General features: G+C 36.6%; 1 protein-coding gene across 3 annotated transcripts in view; it reads right to left on the minus strand.

Moving 5' to 3' along the window:
* SCP2 (sterol carrier protein 2) overlaps positions 1-20,625 on the minus strand; it is a 108,625-nt gene that overhangs the window by 80,114 nt on the left and 7,886 nt on the right. For all 3 annotated transcript variants that reach the window (XM_043461298.1, XM_043461297.1, XM_043461299.1), the window contains exons 2-5: positions 17,704-17,761; positions 12,525-12,596; positions 7,908-8,039; positions 6,577-6,641 (exon numbers count right to left, since the gene is read on the minus strand). In XM_043461298.1, coding sequence (XP_043317233.1) covers positions 6,577-6,641; positions 7,908-8,039; positions 12,525-12,596; positions 17,704-17,761 — 327 coding nt within the window. The remainder of the gene's footprint in view (positions 1-6,576; positions 6,642-7,907; positions 8,040-12,524; positions 12,597-17,703; positions 17,762-20,625) is intronic.

The raw sequence follows: 20,625 nt of genomic DNA on the forward strand, positions 1-20,625 counted from the left end.
TTTAAAAGGCTCATGTTGGGTGAAGGAGGTCTTACTGATAGCATTTGTCGATTTTGGGGGTGTAAATAATCCCGCAGTGACCAATTTGAATATGCTAGCATGATGTCACTGAAAGCAAAGATAGAAAAAAAAAAGGCATGTATAATCAGATCTTGCAAGCTGGTACAAGCCAGTAGGCATCAGTTTCAGCTACGCACATCTGGATCAAAAGACCTGGTCTCAGTTGTATCACTAACTGCTAACTTGATCCTACGGCACTGTGTAATTACTTCACTCTGGGCTTCACGGTTTCACTTCACAGGTACAACATCCTCAGGGCCACCTCTAACTAAAACATTGCCTAAATTATTTCTGTCCTACAGAAATACTAGCTTGAGGATAGTGGGAGGGACAAAAAGGATTAAAAAAAAGACAGAACTGCTTGAGAAAGTTAAGATATTATGTACAAAAATGCTGACTGGAGCACTATAACAGCAAAACAAAAAACAAAACACATATAAAATTAAAACTAAACCATCTAACCAGAAAAGCAGAAGAGATCAATTGAAAACTTTACACCCATGAAAAGGGACACTAGGCAGCTGTTAAAAAATAAGGAAGTTTGTCATTCATTTGATGTCTGACAGAAAACAACAAAATTCTGTGAAGCAATTATCCTTCAATTAAAAAATATAATAATTTCTTAAAAAAATAAGGAAGTTGATCAATATGTTCGAACCAGGAAAGCTGTCCATTTGTAATGTGAAAAAGCAATATGTATAAAATTTTTTATCTTCTTCACATACATGTCAAATTTTTTTAACATTGTTAATATGTATGTGTGTGTAGTATAGTATATGAATATATTTAGATATCTGTATAAATATGGAAAAAAGAAAGGACATATAAATACACTGGTTACCTCGGAAGAACAGGATTAAACAAGCAGAAAATTACTTTTAACATATATACTTTTGAACAATGTTAAACAAGCAGAAAATGACTTTTTTTAAAAATATTTATTCATTTATTTGGCTGCACCAGGTCTTAGTTGCAGCATGTGGGATCTAGTTCCCTGACCAGGGATCAAACTTGGGCCCCCTGCATGGGGAGCTCAGAGTCTTAACCACTGGGCCAGCAGGGAAGTCCCAGAAAACGACTTTTAACACATATACTTTTTAAAAATTACTGGACTGTGGATGAGTTTTACTATTTTCTAGTTTTAATAAAAGTTATCAAGGTACCTACCATTAACTATGAAAGAAAAACATCTATTTATCATGTGACATAAAGATTAAGTACCTCTGTTAGCCAATCACCTAACCATCTTATTTTGCATCTTTTCTTGTTGTCACCCTGCAATCCAGTTTTTCAAACTGTCCCCTGAACATACTATATTCATTCCAACATTCATGACTTGGCTTATGATGTTTTATCCCATAACCAGAAACAACTTGTCTTCCTTGATCTTTAATTGTGTGTGTATGTGCTTGGTTGTGTCTGATTTTTTGTGACCCCATGGACTGCAGCCTGCAGGCTCCTGTGTCCATGGAATTCTCCAGGTAAGAATACTTGAGTTGGTTGCCATTTCCTCCTCCAGGGGTATCATTAATTACCTTCATTTTATTATTATTCTTATTTATTATATAGCAATTTTAGGGAATTCCCTCTCGGTCCAGTGGTTAGGACTCCACGTTTTCACTGCCAAGGGCCTGGGTTCAATCCCTGGTTGGGGAACTAACATCCCAAAACCTACACCACACCACCAAAAACAAAAAAAAAAAAATTGTTACTATACCTTAATTATATTTAAGACCCAACTTAGCTTAAACCATTTTCTTAAAATGCTCTCTAAGGGAAAATGGGAAATAGACTCTGTCGATTGGAGAGCCTGTGATGTTCCAGCCACTCCTTTGATTCTAAGAGATAATATTACATGGATTTAAATTAATATGGGGTAGAGGTCCTTTAATGTTCGAACACAGAAAATTGAATGAGATTGATCTCATGCATTACGTTAACAATATAATCCCAAGTGAAAGGCTAAGTCTTTAACTTATTTTCTAACAAAGATTCTATCTTTATATTGTAGCACCTTCTATAGGGAAATCTGAATTTACCAGAGAGATCAATTACTAGATATTCATATTTTAAAGAATCATCAAGTATATAATTAAAGAAACAACTCCCCTCTTGCGAGTTCTTATATATATATATAAGAAATTATACACTTAACACTGGAGAAACAAAACTAAAAAGTAGAAACCATTACCAAATGATTATTACTAAAATTAAGACTACTTTTAAGATCAAGAGACTATGGCTTAACTAAAATGGTGGTGGGTGGGTGTCTCGAAGTCATATCCGACCCTTTGTGACCTCAAGGACTGTAGCCCACCAGGCTCTGTCTGTGGGATACCCAGGGAAGAATACCAAAGCGGATTTCCATTTCCTTCTCCAGGGGATCTTCCTGTACCAGGGATTGAACTAGCATCTCCTACATTAGCAGGCAGATTCTTTACCACTGAGCCACCAAGGAAACTCTTAACTAAAATATAACTCTTTAAAATGATGTCAATAACCAAACTTATAGACCCTTAGTCTTTAAATTGTCAAAAAATTCGTTTACAAGTTGCTTCAAATTGCTTAAAACACTCATTTAATAATTTTCTAATTACTTTTTCACAAATAGAAGGTAAAAATATTCTACAGCTAATGAGTCCAAACGCAATATCCATAGATACACAAAACAAACGTCTATAACCTGTGTTGTACTAATAGTCTCCATACAAAGAAGATACTAAAAGAGAATTCCCTGGCAGTCCAGTGGTTAGGAATCTGTGTTTTACTGCTGATGACCAAAGTTCAATCTTTGGTTGGAGAACTAAGATACCACAAGCCATGCAGTGTGGCCCAAAAACAAAGATATTAAACCCCACTATTCTCTTTGCTTTTGTATTGCTTTTTTTTTCTTTTGTTCTGCAGTTCACTGTGACATGTCTGTATGAGTTTCTATTTATTCTACTTTGGAGTCACTGGACTTTCAGTCTATAGATTAGTGTCCTTTGCCAGTCCAAGGTATATGCTAACCATTATCTCTTCAAATAATACCTATACCCTACAAAATAACCAGAAAATTATTAACAAAATGGCAGTAAGTCTATACTTAACAATAATACCTTAAATGTAAATGGACTAAATTCTCCAATCAAAAGACACACAGTTAATAACAGAGTTTTAAAAAACACCTAACTACATGCAGCCTGTAAGAGACTCACTTGAGATGTAAGGATACACACTGACTAAAGGTGAAGGGATGGAAAATGATATTCCATGCACCTGTAAACCAAAACCAAGCTACGGTAGATATATAGTGATGAACTTTGAACAACGTGAGTGTCGGGGCACTGACCCTCCATGCAGCTGAAAAGCTGCATATAATTTACAGTCTGCATATAATATATAATTTATATGTACAATTCCTCCATATCCATGGCTCTTCCATATCTTCGGTTCCATATCAGTAAATTCAACCAACTGTAGTACTTGTAGTATTTGCTACTGGAAAATAATCCATGTAAAAGTGGAACCATGCAATTTAAACTTGTATTGTTCAAGGGTTGACTGTACTTACATCAGACAAAATAGACTTTAGGACAAAGACTGTACTAAGAGACAAAGAAGGTCATTCAGTTCAGTTCAGTCCAGTTCAGTTCAGTCGCTCAGTCACGTCCAACTCTTTGTGACCCCATGAATCGCAGCACACCAGGCCTCCCTGTCCATCACAAACTCCCGGAGTTTACTCAAACTCATGCCCATCGAGTCGGAAGAAGGTCATTATACAATGATAAATGAGTCAGCACAAAAAGAGGGTATAACATTTGTAAATATTTGTGCACCCAACATAGCAGCACCTAAATACATAAAGCAAATATTAACAGATCTAAAGAGGGAAATAGATAGCAATACAATAATAGTAGGAGATTTTAATACTCAACTTTCATCAATAAACAGATCATTTAGACAGAAAATCAATAAGGAAACACCAGCCTTAAACAAGATACTATATTACATAGACTTGGCAAAGACTTGCAGAACATTCTGTTCAAAATCAACAGAATACACATTCTTCTCAAGCACACACAAAATGTTCTCCAGGATAGACCATATGTTAGGCCACAAACAAATCTTAATAAATTTAAGACTGAAATCATAGAAAGCATCTTTTCCAACCACTGTGGTTTAAAAGCAGAAAACAATTACAAGAAGAAAACTATAAAATTCAAATATGTGGATATCAAACAACATGCTACTGTACAACCAATAAGTCAAAGAAGAAATCATAAAGTACCCTGAGACAAACAAAAATGGAAATACAATACACCAAAATTTGTGGGATGCCGTAAAAGCAGTCCTAAGAGGGATATTCATAACAATGCTTACATTAAGAACAAGAAAGATCTCAAATAAACGACTTAACTTTTCACTCAAGAAACTAGAAAAAAAGAATAACCAAAGCCTAAAATCATTAGAAGGAAGAAAATAACAAAGATTAGAGAGGAAATAAATGAAAGAGAGGCTGAAAAGAAAATTAAAGATAAATGAAACTAACAACTAATTTTCAGAAAAGATAGACAAAATGCCTGTGCCCTATTTTCTCTCTCACCACTTCTCCCAATTAATTCCAATTACCCATTTATTAAAACTTATCACACTATTCTCCATATATCATAACTTTCTGCCTATTTTCAATCTTTTTTATTTCTATAGTGTACTCTAAATAATTACTTCTAGTCCTGTTTCACTAGAAATTCTCTTTTGATCATGTATAATTGGCTATCAAACCCATCTTTTGAATTTTCAATTTTAAATATTTCATTTTTATTCTATAAATCCTATTTGGTACTTTTCCAAAGCCTACAATATCCCTTTTTGTAGTTTCTTATACCCCTGAGGTATTTTCAAGCTTGTCTTTTTTTTAAACATAGTAAGTATGCCTAAATCTGTAGCCAATGTATCTAGCTTTAGAGGTCTGCAGAGATCACTTTTTACTCTTCCTTCTTTCTCCTGGTCCTCAAATATGGTGCCTCGTTTCTTTAACGAGGTTATCTTTAATTGTAGGTCCTTGAAAACTTACTTGAAGAGTTCTCAAAGCCTAGAAGATGCTTTCCTCCACAAGAAAATTTGCAGTTGCTTCTGTTAAGTGCAACTTAATGGTAGAACATAATTGGTACCAATCTGGAACCAATTTAGACTCAATTCACGTGCCGTGCTGTACTTCGTTGCTCAGTTGTGTCCAACTCCGCGCAACCACATGGACTGTAACCCACCAAGCTCCTCAGTCCATGGGGATTCTCCAGACAAGAATACTGGAGTGGGTTGTCATGCCCTCCTCCAGGAGATCTTCCCAACACAGGGATTGAAGCCAGGTCTCGCACATTGCAGGCGGATTCTTTACCGACTGAGCCTAAGTCCAGACTCAATTCATAGCCTGATGTTTCTTTCACCACCCAGGTAAACGAGCATTTTGGCAGCAGTCCCACATGAAAATGGCCTTTGGTTTCTTAATTCTCAGTGAAAGGTTTTCTGGTTATTTTGTCCTCTTTTCTTCTCCCTTGCTCTGCTCACTGCCAAGGCAATTCTCCCTATAATCTCCTGAAGGTGGGGAAAAGAGGATATAGGGGAGGGGGGAAGTTTTACTTTGTGTTCACCCTTACCTAAAAGGTTTATCCCTACAGAGTCCACCCAGTTAAACGTGGAGAGTGGGTATTAAACTTCTGATCTTCGGAGCACCTGAGCTTCGACTACTTTCCCCTTCATCCTAGGGGGCCATCAAAATGGAAGCTCAAGGCTTCCTGATCAAAGGCCTCTGAGGCAAAAATAACTTCTAATGCTGATCTTAATTTTCTAGCATTCACCATTAGTTCCTCTCCTGTTAGTTCTTCAGTGTCTTCAGGGTATCTTATTTCTATTCCATTCAAATATTTTAGTTGTGATCATTAGGAGAAATGATTTAAAAACCTGACTTGCCATTATGGAAAACAGAAGTCCCAAACTTTATTGACACTCTTCAGTCTGTTGAATGGAATTAATTTTTCAATGAATGAATAAAATTTGAATGTTTCAAATTAAATACATAGGTCCATCTCAGATTCAATCATCTAACCTGTCTGAACATAAGTTTCACAAAATAAAGGTGTTGAGCAAAATTAACTCTTAAGATTCTTTACTGTCTAAATTACCACGATCTTTGCATACATATGGTCTTCTCAGGTGGCACAGTAAGAATCCACCTGCCAATGCAGAAAACCCAGGAGATGAGGGTTTGATCTCTGGGTCAGGAAGATTCCCTGGAGGAGAAAGTGGCAAGCCACTCCAGTATTCCTGCCTGGAAAATTCCACGGACAGAGGAGCCTGACAGGCAGGCTACAATTCATGGGGTCGCAAAAAGTTGGACATAACTGAGTGACACAGCACGTGTGCATGCATGCATATACAATCTCATTTTTCAGCTTTTGCAAGCTCTATTTATGGCAGTCAGAAGGGCAAAGTTTTCTCATAGTGTTATAACAATTCCAAAACAAAAATGAGACTCACGCTTACTGCAAGGGGTCCCTTTTCCATCTTCTCAAACCCAAGAGCCAAGACACAATCTGCCAGACCTTGAAAGAAAATGTAATTATCTTGAAAAATTAAATTTCTTGACTCGAACAAAATACCCTTAAACACTTCTATTTAAACAATTATGTTGATGTACACAAAATGTAAAAACATAGTGTAGTCCTATAAAATTTGTAATAAGTGAAAAATTACAGAGAAAATTCTTATACACCTCTAGATACGAGGAAAAATCAATAAAGTATATACTTCTTCCTTTGATTTTGAGTGTTAATAAAACTTTTTATTAATGTGGAAATATGTTCCAGTGAAGAACAGATACAAATAGCGAATTGTGAATTTTTAAACATTAAATAAAATTTAAAAAAATTTTAAAGAATCTTGATCAAAATCTCAACAGAACTATTTTTGGAAAGAGGGGGCATCTAAAAATGATGTTAAAGTTCAAATGAACAGCAAAACAAGCAGGACTGCCAAAATTTTTCTTTAAAAAAAGAAAAAAACCAAGGTAGGGGGCACAAGGGCTACTAGTATCCAACAGTGAAACATTATAAAGCTCCAAAAACTAAAACACCAAGTAGCAGAGTAATAATCAACAATCAGAAGAAAGAATAAAAGGCCTAATGAAGGAGCCTAGAACATTTGGAAATACAGACTATGATATATACCCAAGAGAACTGAAAACATATGGCCACAAAAAAGTTGTACACAAATGCTTATAGCAGGGTTATTCATAATAGCCAAAAAGTAGAAATAGCACAGTGTACATCAACTGATAATGGGTAAACAAAATGTGGTATATTCATACAATGGATTACTATTTGGCCACAAAAAAGAATGCAGTACTGATACATGCTAAAACATGAACAAACTGTGAAAATATTCTGGTAAGTGAAAAAAGCCATAAAAGGTCATATAATATAGGATTCCATTTATATAATGTTCAGAATATGTAAATCCATAGAGACAGAAAGTAAATTAGTGGTTGCCAAGGGTTGTGGGGAGGGAGAAATGGGAAGTGACCGCTAACAGGTACAGCTCTCTTCTGCGGGTGATACAAATGTTCTAAGATCAAACAGTGCTGATAGTTGCATAAACCTGGGAACATACTAAAGACACTGAATTCTACACTTTTGTGCTATATAAAGTATATATCAATACAATTTTTATTTAAAAAAAAATACATTAAAAAGCAATCCCTCTAAAAAAAAAAAAAAGCAATCCCTCTGATGGTCGTATGGAGACATCATAAAAGAAAGGCAATAACCCCACATCTATTTAAGTACACTAGACAAATAGGCACTTCTCACCACCCTGAACCAGTTGCCGGGCCACAAACAAAGCAGTTGAGCCAGTAGAACAGTTATTGTTGACGTTGATTATAGGAATTCCAGTCAGTCCCAAACCATGATAGATAGCCCTCTGCCCACTGGCAGAGTCACCTACATAGAAAACAGAAAATTATCTATGCAACATGAGAATTATGGAGCTGTAAAGCAATATAATACATTATATTTTTCTAGTATTATGCCTTTGTCTAACATAAAACATGGACATCTTACTCAGAAACAGTTTCAGCATGAAGCACCACTTATTCTGCAAATACAAAAATTCTCAAAACACAGTATATATATGCACGTTATTTACATAACACAGAGGTAGGAAAGTAGAGAAATGACCAAGTAACAGCAAACAACTCAATCTGGGTAGGGTTACATGATAAAGGAAGCAATATTTCATGTAAATTTATCAGACATAAATCTCTGGAGTATCAGGCAAATTTGGCCTTGGAGTACAGAATGAAGCAGGGCAAAGGCTAATAGAGTTTTGCCAAGAGAATGCACTGGTCATAACACTGTCATCCAAAAACACAAAAGACGACTCTGCACATGGACTTCACCAGATGGTCATTACCGAAATCATACTGATTATATTCTTTGCCACCAAAGATGGAGAAGCTGTATACAGTAAGCAAAAACAAGACCAGGAGCTGACTACAGCTCAGATCATGAACTCCTTATTGCCAAATTCAGACTTAAATTGAAGAAAGTAGGAAAAACCACTAGACCATACAGGTATGACCTAAATCAAATCCTTATGATTATACAGTGGAAGTGACAAATAGATTCAAGGGATTGGATCTGATAGACAGAGTACATGAAGAACTATGGACAGAGGTTCATTACATTGTACAGGAGGCAGTGATCAAGACCATCCCCAAGAAAAAGAAATGCAAAAAGGCAAAATGGTTGTCTGAGGTGGCCTTACAAATAGCTGTGAAAAGAAGAGAAGCAAAAGGCAAAGGAGAAAAGGAAAGATTAGGCCCATTTGAATGCAGAGTTCCAAAGAATAGCAAGGAGAGATAAGAAAGCCTTCCTCAGTGATCAATGCAAAAAAATAGAGGAAAACAACAGAATGAGAAAGACAAGAGATCTCTTCAAGAAAATTAGAGATACCAAGGGAACATTTCATGCAAAGATGGGCTCAATAAAGGACAGAAATGGTAAGGACCTAACAGAGGCATATGATATTAAGAAGAGGTGGCAAGAATACACAGAAGAACTATACAAAAAAGATCTTCATGACCCAGATAATCATGATGGTATGATCACTCACCTAGAGCCAGACATCCTGGAATGTGAAGTCAAGTGGGCCTTAGAAAGCATCACTACAAACAAAGCTAGTGGAGGTGATGGAATTCCAGTTGAGCTATTTCAAATCCTAAAAGATGATGCTGTGAAAGTGCTGCACTCAATATGCCAGCAAACGGAAAACTCACAGTGGCCACAGGACTGGAAAAGGTCAGTTTTCATTCCAATCCCAAAGAAAGGCAATGCCAAAGAATCTCACACTACCGCACATTGCACTCATCTCACACGCTAGCAAAGTAATGCACAAAATTCTCCAAGTCAGGCTTCAGCAATACATGAACTGTGAACTTCCAGATGCTTCAATCTGGATTTAGAAAAGGCAGAGGAACCAGAGATCAAATTGCCAACATCCACTGGATCATCAAAAAAGCAAGAGAGTTCCAGAAAAACATCTACTTCTGATTTACTGATTATGCCAAAGTCTTTGACTGTGTGGATCACAACAAACTGTGGAAAATTCTGAAAGAGATGGGAATACCAGACCACCTGACCTGCCTCCTGAGAAATCTGTATGCAGGTCAAGAAGCAACAGTTAGAACTGGACATGGAACAACACACTGGTTCCAAATCGGGAAAGGAGTACATCAAGGGTGTATACTGTCATCCTGCTTATTTAATTTATATGCATAGTACATCATGAGAAATCCTGGGCTGGATGAAGCACAAGCTGGAATCAAGATTGCCAGGAGAAATACCTCAGATATGCAGATGACACCCTTATGGCAGAAAGCAAAGAGGAACTAAAGAGCTTCTTGATGAAAGAGAAAGAGGAGAGTGAAAAAGCTGGCTTAAAATGCAACATTCAGAAAACTAAGATCATGGTATCTGGTCCCATCACTTCATGGCAAATAGATGGGGAAGCAATGGAAACAGTGACAGTCTTTATTTTCTTGGGCTCCTAAATCACTGCAGATGGTGACTGCAGCCATGAAATTAAAAGATGCTTGCTCCTTGGAAGAAATGTTATGACCAACCTAGACAGCATATTAAAAAGCACAGACATTACCTTGCCAGCAAAGGTCTATCTAGTCAAAGCTATGGCTTTTCCAGTAGTCATGCATGGATGTCAGAGTTGGACCATAAAGAAAGTTGAGCACTGAAGAATTTGAAGAATTGATGCTTTTGAACTGTGTTGTTGGAGAAGACTCTTGAGAATCCCTTGGACTGCAAGGAGATTCAACCAGTCCATCCTAAAGGAGATCAGTCCTGAATGTTCATTGGAAGGACTGATGCTGAAGCTGAAACTCTAATACTCTGGCCACCTGATGCAAAGAACTGACTCACTGGAAAAGACCCTGATGCTGGCAAAGATTGAAGGCGGGAGGAGGGGACAACAGAGGATGAGATGGTTGGATGGCATCACCGACTCAATGGTCATGAGTTTGAGTAAACTCCGAGAGTTGGTGATGGACAGGGAGGCCTGGCATGCTGCAGCCCATGGTATCACAAAGAGTCGGACACAACTGAGCGACTAAATGGAACTGAACTGAATAAATCTGTTAAAACTAACTGATCAAAAGGCCTTGATTTTTCTCTTCATATCAAAATTTCAAAAAGTTAAAAGATTCTGCATGCCAGGGTATTCCAGAAAAATAATAATCCAAGTGGAATACACATTTGATTCTCTTTCCCAAGTAACATGGCCGCCAAGGCAGACAAGCTGGAGCAGCATGATGGAAATACCTGAAGATACAGATGCTCTAGAAGTCTTCAAGGAAAACAGCAAGATTCAGGACCTCCTATTCATAAATACACTGTGCATCTCTTTGAACTAGTAAATTTCCCTTTAAGAATTCTCTTGATACCTTGAAATCTCAAAAACATAACCACAGATACACATAAAGATCATCTACAGGAATGCTTACTATATTCTTTTATAACTAAATAATTTAAAATGTCAACAAATACGATATCATTTCTACTGCTAAATAAACTGTAGTAAATCCTCAAGACTAACATATCATGAAATAATTTAAAATGTGTAAAAAGCCTAAGAATATTCTAAATGGCTATTAAAAGAGGGTCAATTAAACAAATCATGATATATCTATTCAATGGAACACTATGCTATCATTAAAAGAGACCAAGGAAACTCTTTATGAAATAACTGGAATAGTCACGAAGAACTACTAAGTTTAAAAAAAAAGTAAAATACAAAATAGTATGTATTTACACTACCATGTGTCCAACAAAAGAAAGGGAGGGGTATTTATACACTCTCATACATTTACTTTTATATGCATAAATTACCTATGAAAAGGTAGATTAAAAATTAATGTACATGGCACTACTATACACAAAATAGGTAACAAGTATTTACTGTGTAACATAGGGAACAATATTCAACATCTATAATAACCTATAAAGTAAAATAATCTGAAAATATATATATGTAACTGAATCACTTTCCTGTACATGTCAAACTAACACAATATTTTAAATCAAATACACTTCAATTAAAAAAAAAAAAGAAATGAGTGAAATCATCAGCAAAGGGAACCACAGACAAGGAGACAGGATTCAGAGTGAAACTTTCCACTATATAACCATCCACCTTTTTCTTGTATTTTTATACCATGTGAATATTTAATCTATTCCAGAAAAAAAAACTGAAAAATGTTAATGATAATGTGAAAGAAAACTGAACCACATGGGAAAAACTGGATACACAAAAATGAGAAAAACAGGTCACCAAAATGTATGTAACTAGGACCTAAATTTATAAGGCAATTATGTGTGTATAAATAATTCATTCATAATGCATTCACATGCATTCATACTCACTGAAGGATTTACACCAAAAAATTAATGGTAATAACATACGGATAATGAGATTACAGGTAACATTTTTTTCTTGTGCTTTTACATGCAACATTTTTCTAATCAGAAAAAAAAGTTTTCTAATCAGAAAAAAAAATATGGAAAACATTTTATTAGACACAAAAATCAATAAAAACAAATTTCAAGACAACAAAAAACAAAAATTTCTCATCTGAAAAATAATTACTTTTTCATGGTAGTAATTTTTACATGAGTAATTTTTTCTCTTTTAAAGGTAAGTGTTTTAAATTTGTCCCCTTTATTGGCAACACAATAATGGCAAAATATATGTGTGTACTAAACTAGGCTGACACATAAGGAAATTCTAAAAATAATGAAAATAAGACCCTGAATTCTGAGTTTTGAGGGTTAAAATTCACAAATTCCTCTGTATTGTTTATGTAGTTGATGACAGACTTAGGTGAACAACTTTTAGAATATATAGTCTCCACGTACCATAAACATAGCCAATACATGCCTGCTCCACTGCAGAATAAGGGATCTGTGCATCCGCCAAAGCCTTCTGGCCTATAAAAACAAAAAAGTTTTATCACATAGCGCTTTAAGTGAGTAAAAATAAGTTTAGAGTTTTCCCAGAGTAAATCTAACTCTAGAGTGTTGTTGCTGTTTAGTCGCTCTCTAACTCTAGTTTGTTCAGTTGCGGTTTGTGTCCGACTCTCTGTGACCCCATGTACTGTAGCCCGCCAGGATCCTCCCAACACTTGTCTATGGGATTTTTCCAGGAGATAATCTGGAGTGGGTTGCCATTTCCTCCTCCAGGGGATCTTCTCAACCCAGGGATCAATTCAAATGAAAATCTTTCATCAAATCATCTCAGCCTTTCAGAAGTTATCTTACCTTTCAAAAGTTATCATTTGGAGGGAGCTTCAAGAGGGAGGGGATATATGTATACCTATGGCTGATTCATGTTGAGATTTGACAGAAAACAGCAAAATTCTGTAAAGCAATTATCCTTCAATAAAAAATAAATTAATTTTTTTTAAAGTTATCATTTCTTCCTCTAAGCTATTGTAATACTTTTTCACACCACCTTCTTGATATTTAACATTTCCTATTCTAACTGTACACCTAACTATAAATATATTAAACCCCAAGAGTCTTAAAGCTCCTTAATGGCAAGGTATCTTATTCATTTCTGTCGCTCTATCACTCATCTAGAGGGCAAAATAGGATAGAATGTCAGTGCTGAGGAGGGGAACTGTGGGAGCACTCACATGGTCATCTTACAAAACCAGCATCAAGAGATGACTCTATGGAACAAGAAAAGAAGCTTCAAGGAAGCTACACAAAGGTGTAGAAATGACCACTGGAGGAATTGAGAAAAATTATGAAAATAAACTAAGAAGAGGAGAGTGGAAGCTACAGAAAATGTTGACCTAAATCCTCATCTACCATAGTGAAAAGCAAACAGGTATCTAAGACTGATAAATCAAAAATGAGAACAATTGTGGTGGAAAGAGAATTTAGAGATAGGGAGATAACCACCAGAAGAACTAAAGCCAGGACAGTTAAAAGAAGTTGCCCCAGAAGAGGTCTGGGAAGTATAAACCATCTGTGTGTATGTGTGTTTGTGTGTGTGTGTGTGTGTGCGTGTGTTCGTTCTAACCAAATGAATGTATCACTTTAAAGATTTTTTAACTTAAGAGGATATATGTATGATTGACCATGGGATTGGTTTAGTCAGACCAGTTTTCTTTTCCTGTTTAATGTATGAGCAAAAAAAAAAGAGCATTTTCATATGCTCCCAGTAAAACTAATAATGGTCAGAAAAATAATCTGACAAGACTGATAAAACTGTTTATATTCATTGCTCCAATGAGTCTACCTCTAGGCTTTGTCCTCAAAAATAACCAGTGATGAGAACAAATATGTGTGTTCAGCAAGATGTTCACTATAATTCTTCTAAAATATCAAAAAGCTGTAAAGCAAATATACAACAAAAATGATAGCATACTGTTATACAGAGTGAAGTAAGTCAGAAAAACAAATATAGTGTATAAATGTGTATATATATGGAATTTAGAAAAATGATACTGACGAACCTATTTGCAGGACAGGAATAGAGACCCAAACACAGAGAGTAGACTTCTGGGCACAGTGAGGAAAGGAGAGGGTCAGACGAATGGACAGTAGTATTGAAACATGTACGTAACTGTGTGTAACACAGATAGCTAACAGGAAGCTGCTATATAGCACAGGGATTTCAGCCTGGTATTCTGTGACAACCTAGCCAGGTGGGATAGAATGGAGGGGGAAGGGAAGTTCAAGAGGGAGCGGACATGTGTATACCTATGGCTGATTCATGCTGATGTGTGACAGAAACCAACAACACTGTAAAGCAATTATCCTTCAATTAAAAATAAACAACTTTAAAAAAATTTTAATTATGGCATAAATATACAAAGAAACATGTAAATTTAATTTTTTTCAGTTTTAAGTGACAGGAGAAAAGCTTATAATAATAAGTTTTAGAAATCATGATACAAAACTGCATTTAGAATAAGATCCCAGGGAGCCATAGAAAAAAAAATATTAAAAGAGAACACACCAAGGTGTTAACAGTAGCAAGGCCTGGGTTACAAATTTTGTTTGCATTATTATATATTTCTATGTTCCAATAAATAACATGCATTGCTCTTATAATTAGTAGGAGAGAATGAGTTATGGTGAAAAGGTATAAGTTTGAGCCTGTGCTCTGACCCTCCTCTAAGTGGCCAAAGCATCTTGCACCTCCCATGGTCTATTCACCATGTATGGGAACTTGCCTTATTTTCCATACTAGAGGGCAAAGGCTCTGATATCTGTACACCAGACTTTGACTGAATCTTTCCAAGTGCCCGGGATGCACTCCTTAATATTTGTTGAACATTTTCTCCTAACACCAGGTTGTCTTCATATATTTTCAGATTTAAATCATCATTCAGTAAAAATGTTCAAGGGATTAGAAAACAAAGGAAGCACAGAAGTAACTATTAATATTTGAAACAGTTTCAGAGAGTTACATGGTGTTGTTTTACCACTTTGCATTTAGCTGCAGAGGGATTCCTAACCTTTCTCTGAGGGAAAGAGGAAGGGCAGGACTGTGTAAAGAGTAAGAAGTCTGTAAACAATGTGACAGGACACAATACTGCTGGTCGTGCTTCCCTCCACACTATGCATTTAGGAAACAATGAGGGCGGGGAAGGTAGCAGAACCCCCTCCTAAAACCAGTTTGGAGAATTAGAGGGTAAGACTTTGGTTAAACCAATTCTCTTGCCTCAGCACCACAGCTGACAAGTTAAGTCCAGAGGGCTGAGTACAAAATCATTTATAGTATCTCAGGGGCTTCCCCGCCAAGTCATGCTTAGATACATGTTCAGCTAAACACGACTGATGTAGGCTGAAGGTGAACATACTCACCTAGAACTACATGAGATATGTGAACAGAGTCACCCTTTTGCACTTCTCACCTCCCTCTCACTTCTCACAGTTGGAACCAAGGGGTTTTATAAAAACAAAGCTAAGTTTTAAAAGTATATTCTACATAAAATTCCTTTTTTTTAATTGAGTTCATTTTCCTAATAAAGTCTGTAAAAGAAGAAAATTGTAATCAGCAAACAGAGGCAATCAAGCTGAATTTCTTGTTATTAGACAATTCCAGAGGTAAATTCAAACTTAATAACTTCATCTCAACATTACCATCTTATAATCAAAATATTCTACCCATATATTATTATAGTAACCACTTTTAACTAACAAAGAAATAGAACAAAAAATACACAGAAAAATTGATTAAAGCATTTCCTATTTCAAAGAAAAGTAGAAGCTGTTTGGAGACAACAGTCAAGAGGAGAAGATTTAACAACCAAACGATAAACACTGAATGAATATTGTATACCTAGAGAATCAACATCAGCTAATCAAATCTCACAAACTTCCTTCTGGGGGACAGAGATGCTCTGATTCCCTGTATAATAAACACAGAGCTGTATAATGGAGTTGAAATGAAATCTAATTTATGAACACTGAGTGCACAAGGTACTTACTTGGATAGACAGGGAGTGTTTAATGAAAAATGACAATAATCTTGTCTGGGTTGCCTGGCAACAATCTGACAGGGAAAGGAGGAAGGGGAAGGCTTCACAGGAGACGACTGTTCCTAAACAACTTCATGGGACCACGAAGTTTCCAAGTTCTCCATGTGCAGGAAGCCTTTGTTGTTCAGTTGCTAAATCACGTCCAACTCTGTGACCCCATGGGCTGCACTATGCCAGGATTCCCTGTCCCTCACTATCTCCCAGAGTTTGCTCAAATTCATGTCCCTTGAGTCAGTGATGTTATCTAACCATCTCATCCTCTGCCGCCCTCTTCTCCGTTTGCCTTCCATCTTTCCCAGCACCAGGGTCTTTTCCAGTGAGTCAGCCCTTCATATCAGGTGGCCAAAGTTTTGGAGCTTCGGCATCAGTCCTTCCAATGAACATTCAGGGTTGATTTATTTTAGGATTGACTGGTTTCAGCTCCTTGCTGTCCCAAGGGACTCTCAAGAGTCTTCTCCAGCACCACAGTTTGAAAGCACCAATTCTTCAGCGCTGAGCCTTCTTTATGGTCTCACACTCACATCCATATATGACTATTGGAAAAAACCATAGCTTCATCTATACAGACCTTTGCCAGCAAAGCAATGTCTCTGCTTTTTAATATGCTGCCTACAATTGTCATAGCTTTCCTTCCAAGGAGCAAGCGTCTTTTGATTCCATGGCTGCAGTGACCATCCGCAGTGATTTTTGGAGCCCAAGAAAATAAAATCTGTCACTGCTTGTACTTTTTCCCCTTCTATTTGCCATGAAGTGATGGGATCGGATTCCTTGATCTTAGTTTTTGAATGCTGAGTTTTAAGCCAGCTTTTTCACTCGCCTCTTTCACCCTCATCAAGAGGCTCTTTAGTTCCTCTTTTTTTTTTTCATTCATTTTTATTAGTTGGAGGCTAATTACTTTATAAGATTGTAGTGGTTTTTGTCATACATTGACATGAATCAGCCATAGATTTACATGTATTAGTTCCTCTTCATTTTCTGCCATTAGAGTGGTATCATCTGCATATATGAGGTTGTTGATATTCCTCCTGGCACTGTTCACTTCAGCTTATGATTCATTCAGCCTGGCATTTCCCATGATATATCCTGCATATAAGTTAAATAAACAGGGTGACAATAAATAGCCTTGTCAAGCTCCTTTCCCAATTTGAACCAGTCCGTTGTTCCATGTAAGGTGCTAACTGTTGCTTCTTGACCTGCATACAGGTTTCTCAGGAGATAGATAAGGTGGTCTGGTATTCCCATCTCTTGAAGAATTTTCCAGTTTGTTGTGATTCACACAGTCAAAGGCTTTCACGTAGTCAATGATGCAGAAGTGGATGTTCTCCTGGAATTCCTTTGCTTTGGAATGGATCTCTATGATCCATTGAATGTTGGCAATTTGATCTCTGGAAGCCAGAATTTCCCTTAAACAACTGATACCTAAGTTTAGACTGCTTAGCCCTGAAAAAGCTTCCTGTGAAGGTTGCAAGGCTGCTCCACAATCAAGACAGACCACATAATAAACTACAGTGTTCAAAGATCTAAATGTTCTATTTTACCTGCTTCCTTTGCCAAGTCAGGGTAGTCTCTTGCATTCTCCACTCCAGGCTTTGTGAACTAGAAATATAGAAGATAATAAAAGGAAACAGTATGGTTATAGTCTCTCACAAGAGAGAACCACAGAAATACATTCATCTAGTCATTTAAACAAAAACAAACTGAGTACCTATCAGTGTTGCTGTACTCTGATAATAAATAATATACAGTTTGTACCTGCAGGGAACTTATATAACAGAAGACAGGCAATTACGCAACAAGGTCCTAAGTACAGAATGATTTGGGACAGACAACCACCCAGGCTCAGCAGACTAGAATGGCTTCCCAGAGGAACTGATATTTATTTAAATAAGGTATTTAAGGATGAGTAGGAGCTAGGTAAATGAAAGAAAAGGAAAGTCCACAGCTAAGAAATGCAAAAAATAAATAAAAAACCTACCCTAAAGCCTATAATAAAAACAGCAATCTGTTACCCTCCACTCACTAGTCTTACTTGCTCCCAAAACATCCATTTTCAATCCTTTTAGTTATTTCTTTTATAAAATGTCACATTTCTAAATATTCTGATACTATTATTTCTTGACTTAACAATTTAAGAAATTATATCATAGTCTCCAATAAGTGACAATGAGAATTAGGTCTCTTAGACCACCTCACATATACTTACAGTTCTCCATCCTCCTTATACAGTGGAAACACAAATTTTAAATTAAACCAGTATATAGTGCTTACCTTATTAGGACAATGTTGCTTATTATTGGACCAGGTTGTATATTATGATTATATGTGCTACACTGAGCAATTTGTTTTGCTTTGTTTTTCCTGGAGTTAACTGCCTCATTTTTTAAAGTTTAAGCAAACACTCTTGTAATCATTGACAAAGATTCTCTCCTTCACCAAATTCTATTCAAGCTTCTCTGATTCCTCTTCTCTACTCACATGTGTATATAGTTACTTTTGCAATAGCATACTATTGATTAAAATCTGCCCTAACACTTTACCTAGTGTCTACCTTTATCTTTGACAACAACCACACAAACTAAAAAACATAACTTTCCTTGCCATTCCACACACTCTTCTAAACACGCTGTCCCTTACCTCAACCCTGCCTCACCCCCAAAGTAATCATTATCCTGATCCTTATAATAACTGCCTTCCTTGTAGTATTTCGTAGTTCTATCACCCAAGTGTCTTGGACACTCTATTTCAGCCTTGCCTTTAAAAAAAATTATGGGTCTTTTAAATTCTCTTTTAATTTACAGGTTCCCCTCCACTACATTTTTTTCCTCTCAACACACCTGTTAAAGAACCCAGACTGCTGGGACTGTAGTATCCCACACTCTGGACTTTGTAGATCGCATAATCATGCAGTTCAACCTGTTCCTCTATTCCCTGTCCCACAAATTGGCAGCCGGATCCAGAATCTTGCAGGCTCACTCTATCTCTTTGGCAAAACTATCAGTAGTGGTCTACTCTTTCATCCGGGAACATATGATTTTCTCTCTTTGTGTTGTTAGCAGCTCTTAGTACTCAATGATTAGAACCAGTAATTCTCAAAACTTTTCAGTCTCAAGATGGCTTTACATTCCTAAAAACCACTGAAGATGCCAGAACTTTGATCATGAGGGTTATAGTTACCAATATTTGCCCTATTAGCAGATATAACAGGACATTTAAAATAACAATTCACTCAAAAAAAAAAAAAAAAACCCATTACATGTTAACATAAATAATTTTATTAAAAATTATTATATTCCCCCCAAGAAAAATTATGAGGGGTATTGTTTTGCACTTCAGCAATTCTCTTTAATATCTGCTTTCATCAGAGGCAGGTGAATTCTTACATCTGACACAGCTGATTCATCATTCAACCTTTGGCATTATTTTTTAGGTTGAAGTCTATGAAGCAAATCTGACCTCACACAGATATGTGGTTAGAAAAGGGAGGAGGACTTTAATAGCCTTTTAAGATAATTGTGGATATTCTTTTTTAATACTAGACTAAAACGTAATAAGTGGGAGTTGCTGACAGGCTAAAAGCAATGTTGAACTTAAAAGAATATCAATGAACTTTTCATACTCTTGCTATACTCAAGTCCATTAAAATCTTGCCCTTTGAGTACAGTGATAATCTGACTTTTCTCTGGAGTCTTTTAAAAATTTTTTAAGGTATTCCCTGGTGGTCTAGTGGCTTAGAATCTGAGCTTCCAAGGCAGGAGGCCCTGGGTTGATCCCTGGTTGGGGAGCTAGATACAACATGCCACAACTAAAGATCCTGTGTGCTGCAACTAAGACCTGACACAGCCAAATAAATAAATATTTTTAAAAGGAATGGGATTACTACCCTTATAAAAAGATCCCCTAGATTTTCCTTGCCCCTTCTGCCACACATAGCTGTCTATGAAACACAGAGCAGGACCTTAAAAGTTTAAGGCTGTTTTCATAGAAAGAGAACTTCCCATAGGAACCCTCTGTCACAAAGCATATCCATTTAATAGTGTTCAACTAACACTTACTGAGCTCTTCAGGCACAAGGCATTTTGGAAGTGCTAGAGGTATAGCAATTAATTAACCTGGGAGATGGCTATATGCAAAAGAAGAATATAGACATATAAACAGAATTTCAGGATAAAATATAAAGTACTAAGACAGAGGTTAAGTACAGGGCTCTATGGGACAGTCAGGAGAATCAGAACTTCTCCTAGAAGATCTGAATTGATCTCTTAAAAATACAAGCAAGTTAACCAAGTGAAGACAAATGGTCTTAAGGAGAGAAAACAACAGAAAGCAAGGCAACAGAGGCATAAAAAGGTTTGGGACGAAACTATCAGTACTTTGGCATCACTGGAGCACAGACGTAGTGAGCATGTCAAGAAATGAGATTGTAGCTGCCTCTGGCCTCCCGAGTACCAAGCAGAGTACCA

The sequence above is a fragment of the Cervus canadensis genome, chromosome 2 (genome assembly GCF_019320065.1).
Source record: "Cervus canadensis isolate Bull #8, Minnesota chromosome 2, ASM1932006v1, whole genome shotgun sequence".
In the NCBI taxonomy this organism is placed as follows: domain Eukaryota; kingdom Metazoa; phylum Chordata; class Mammalia; order Artiodactyla; family Cervidae; genus Cervus; species Cervus canadensis.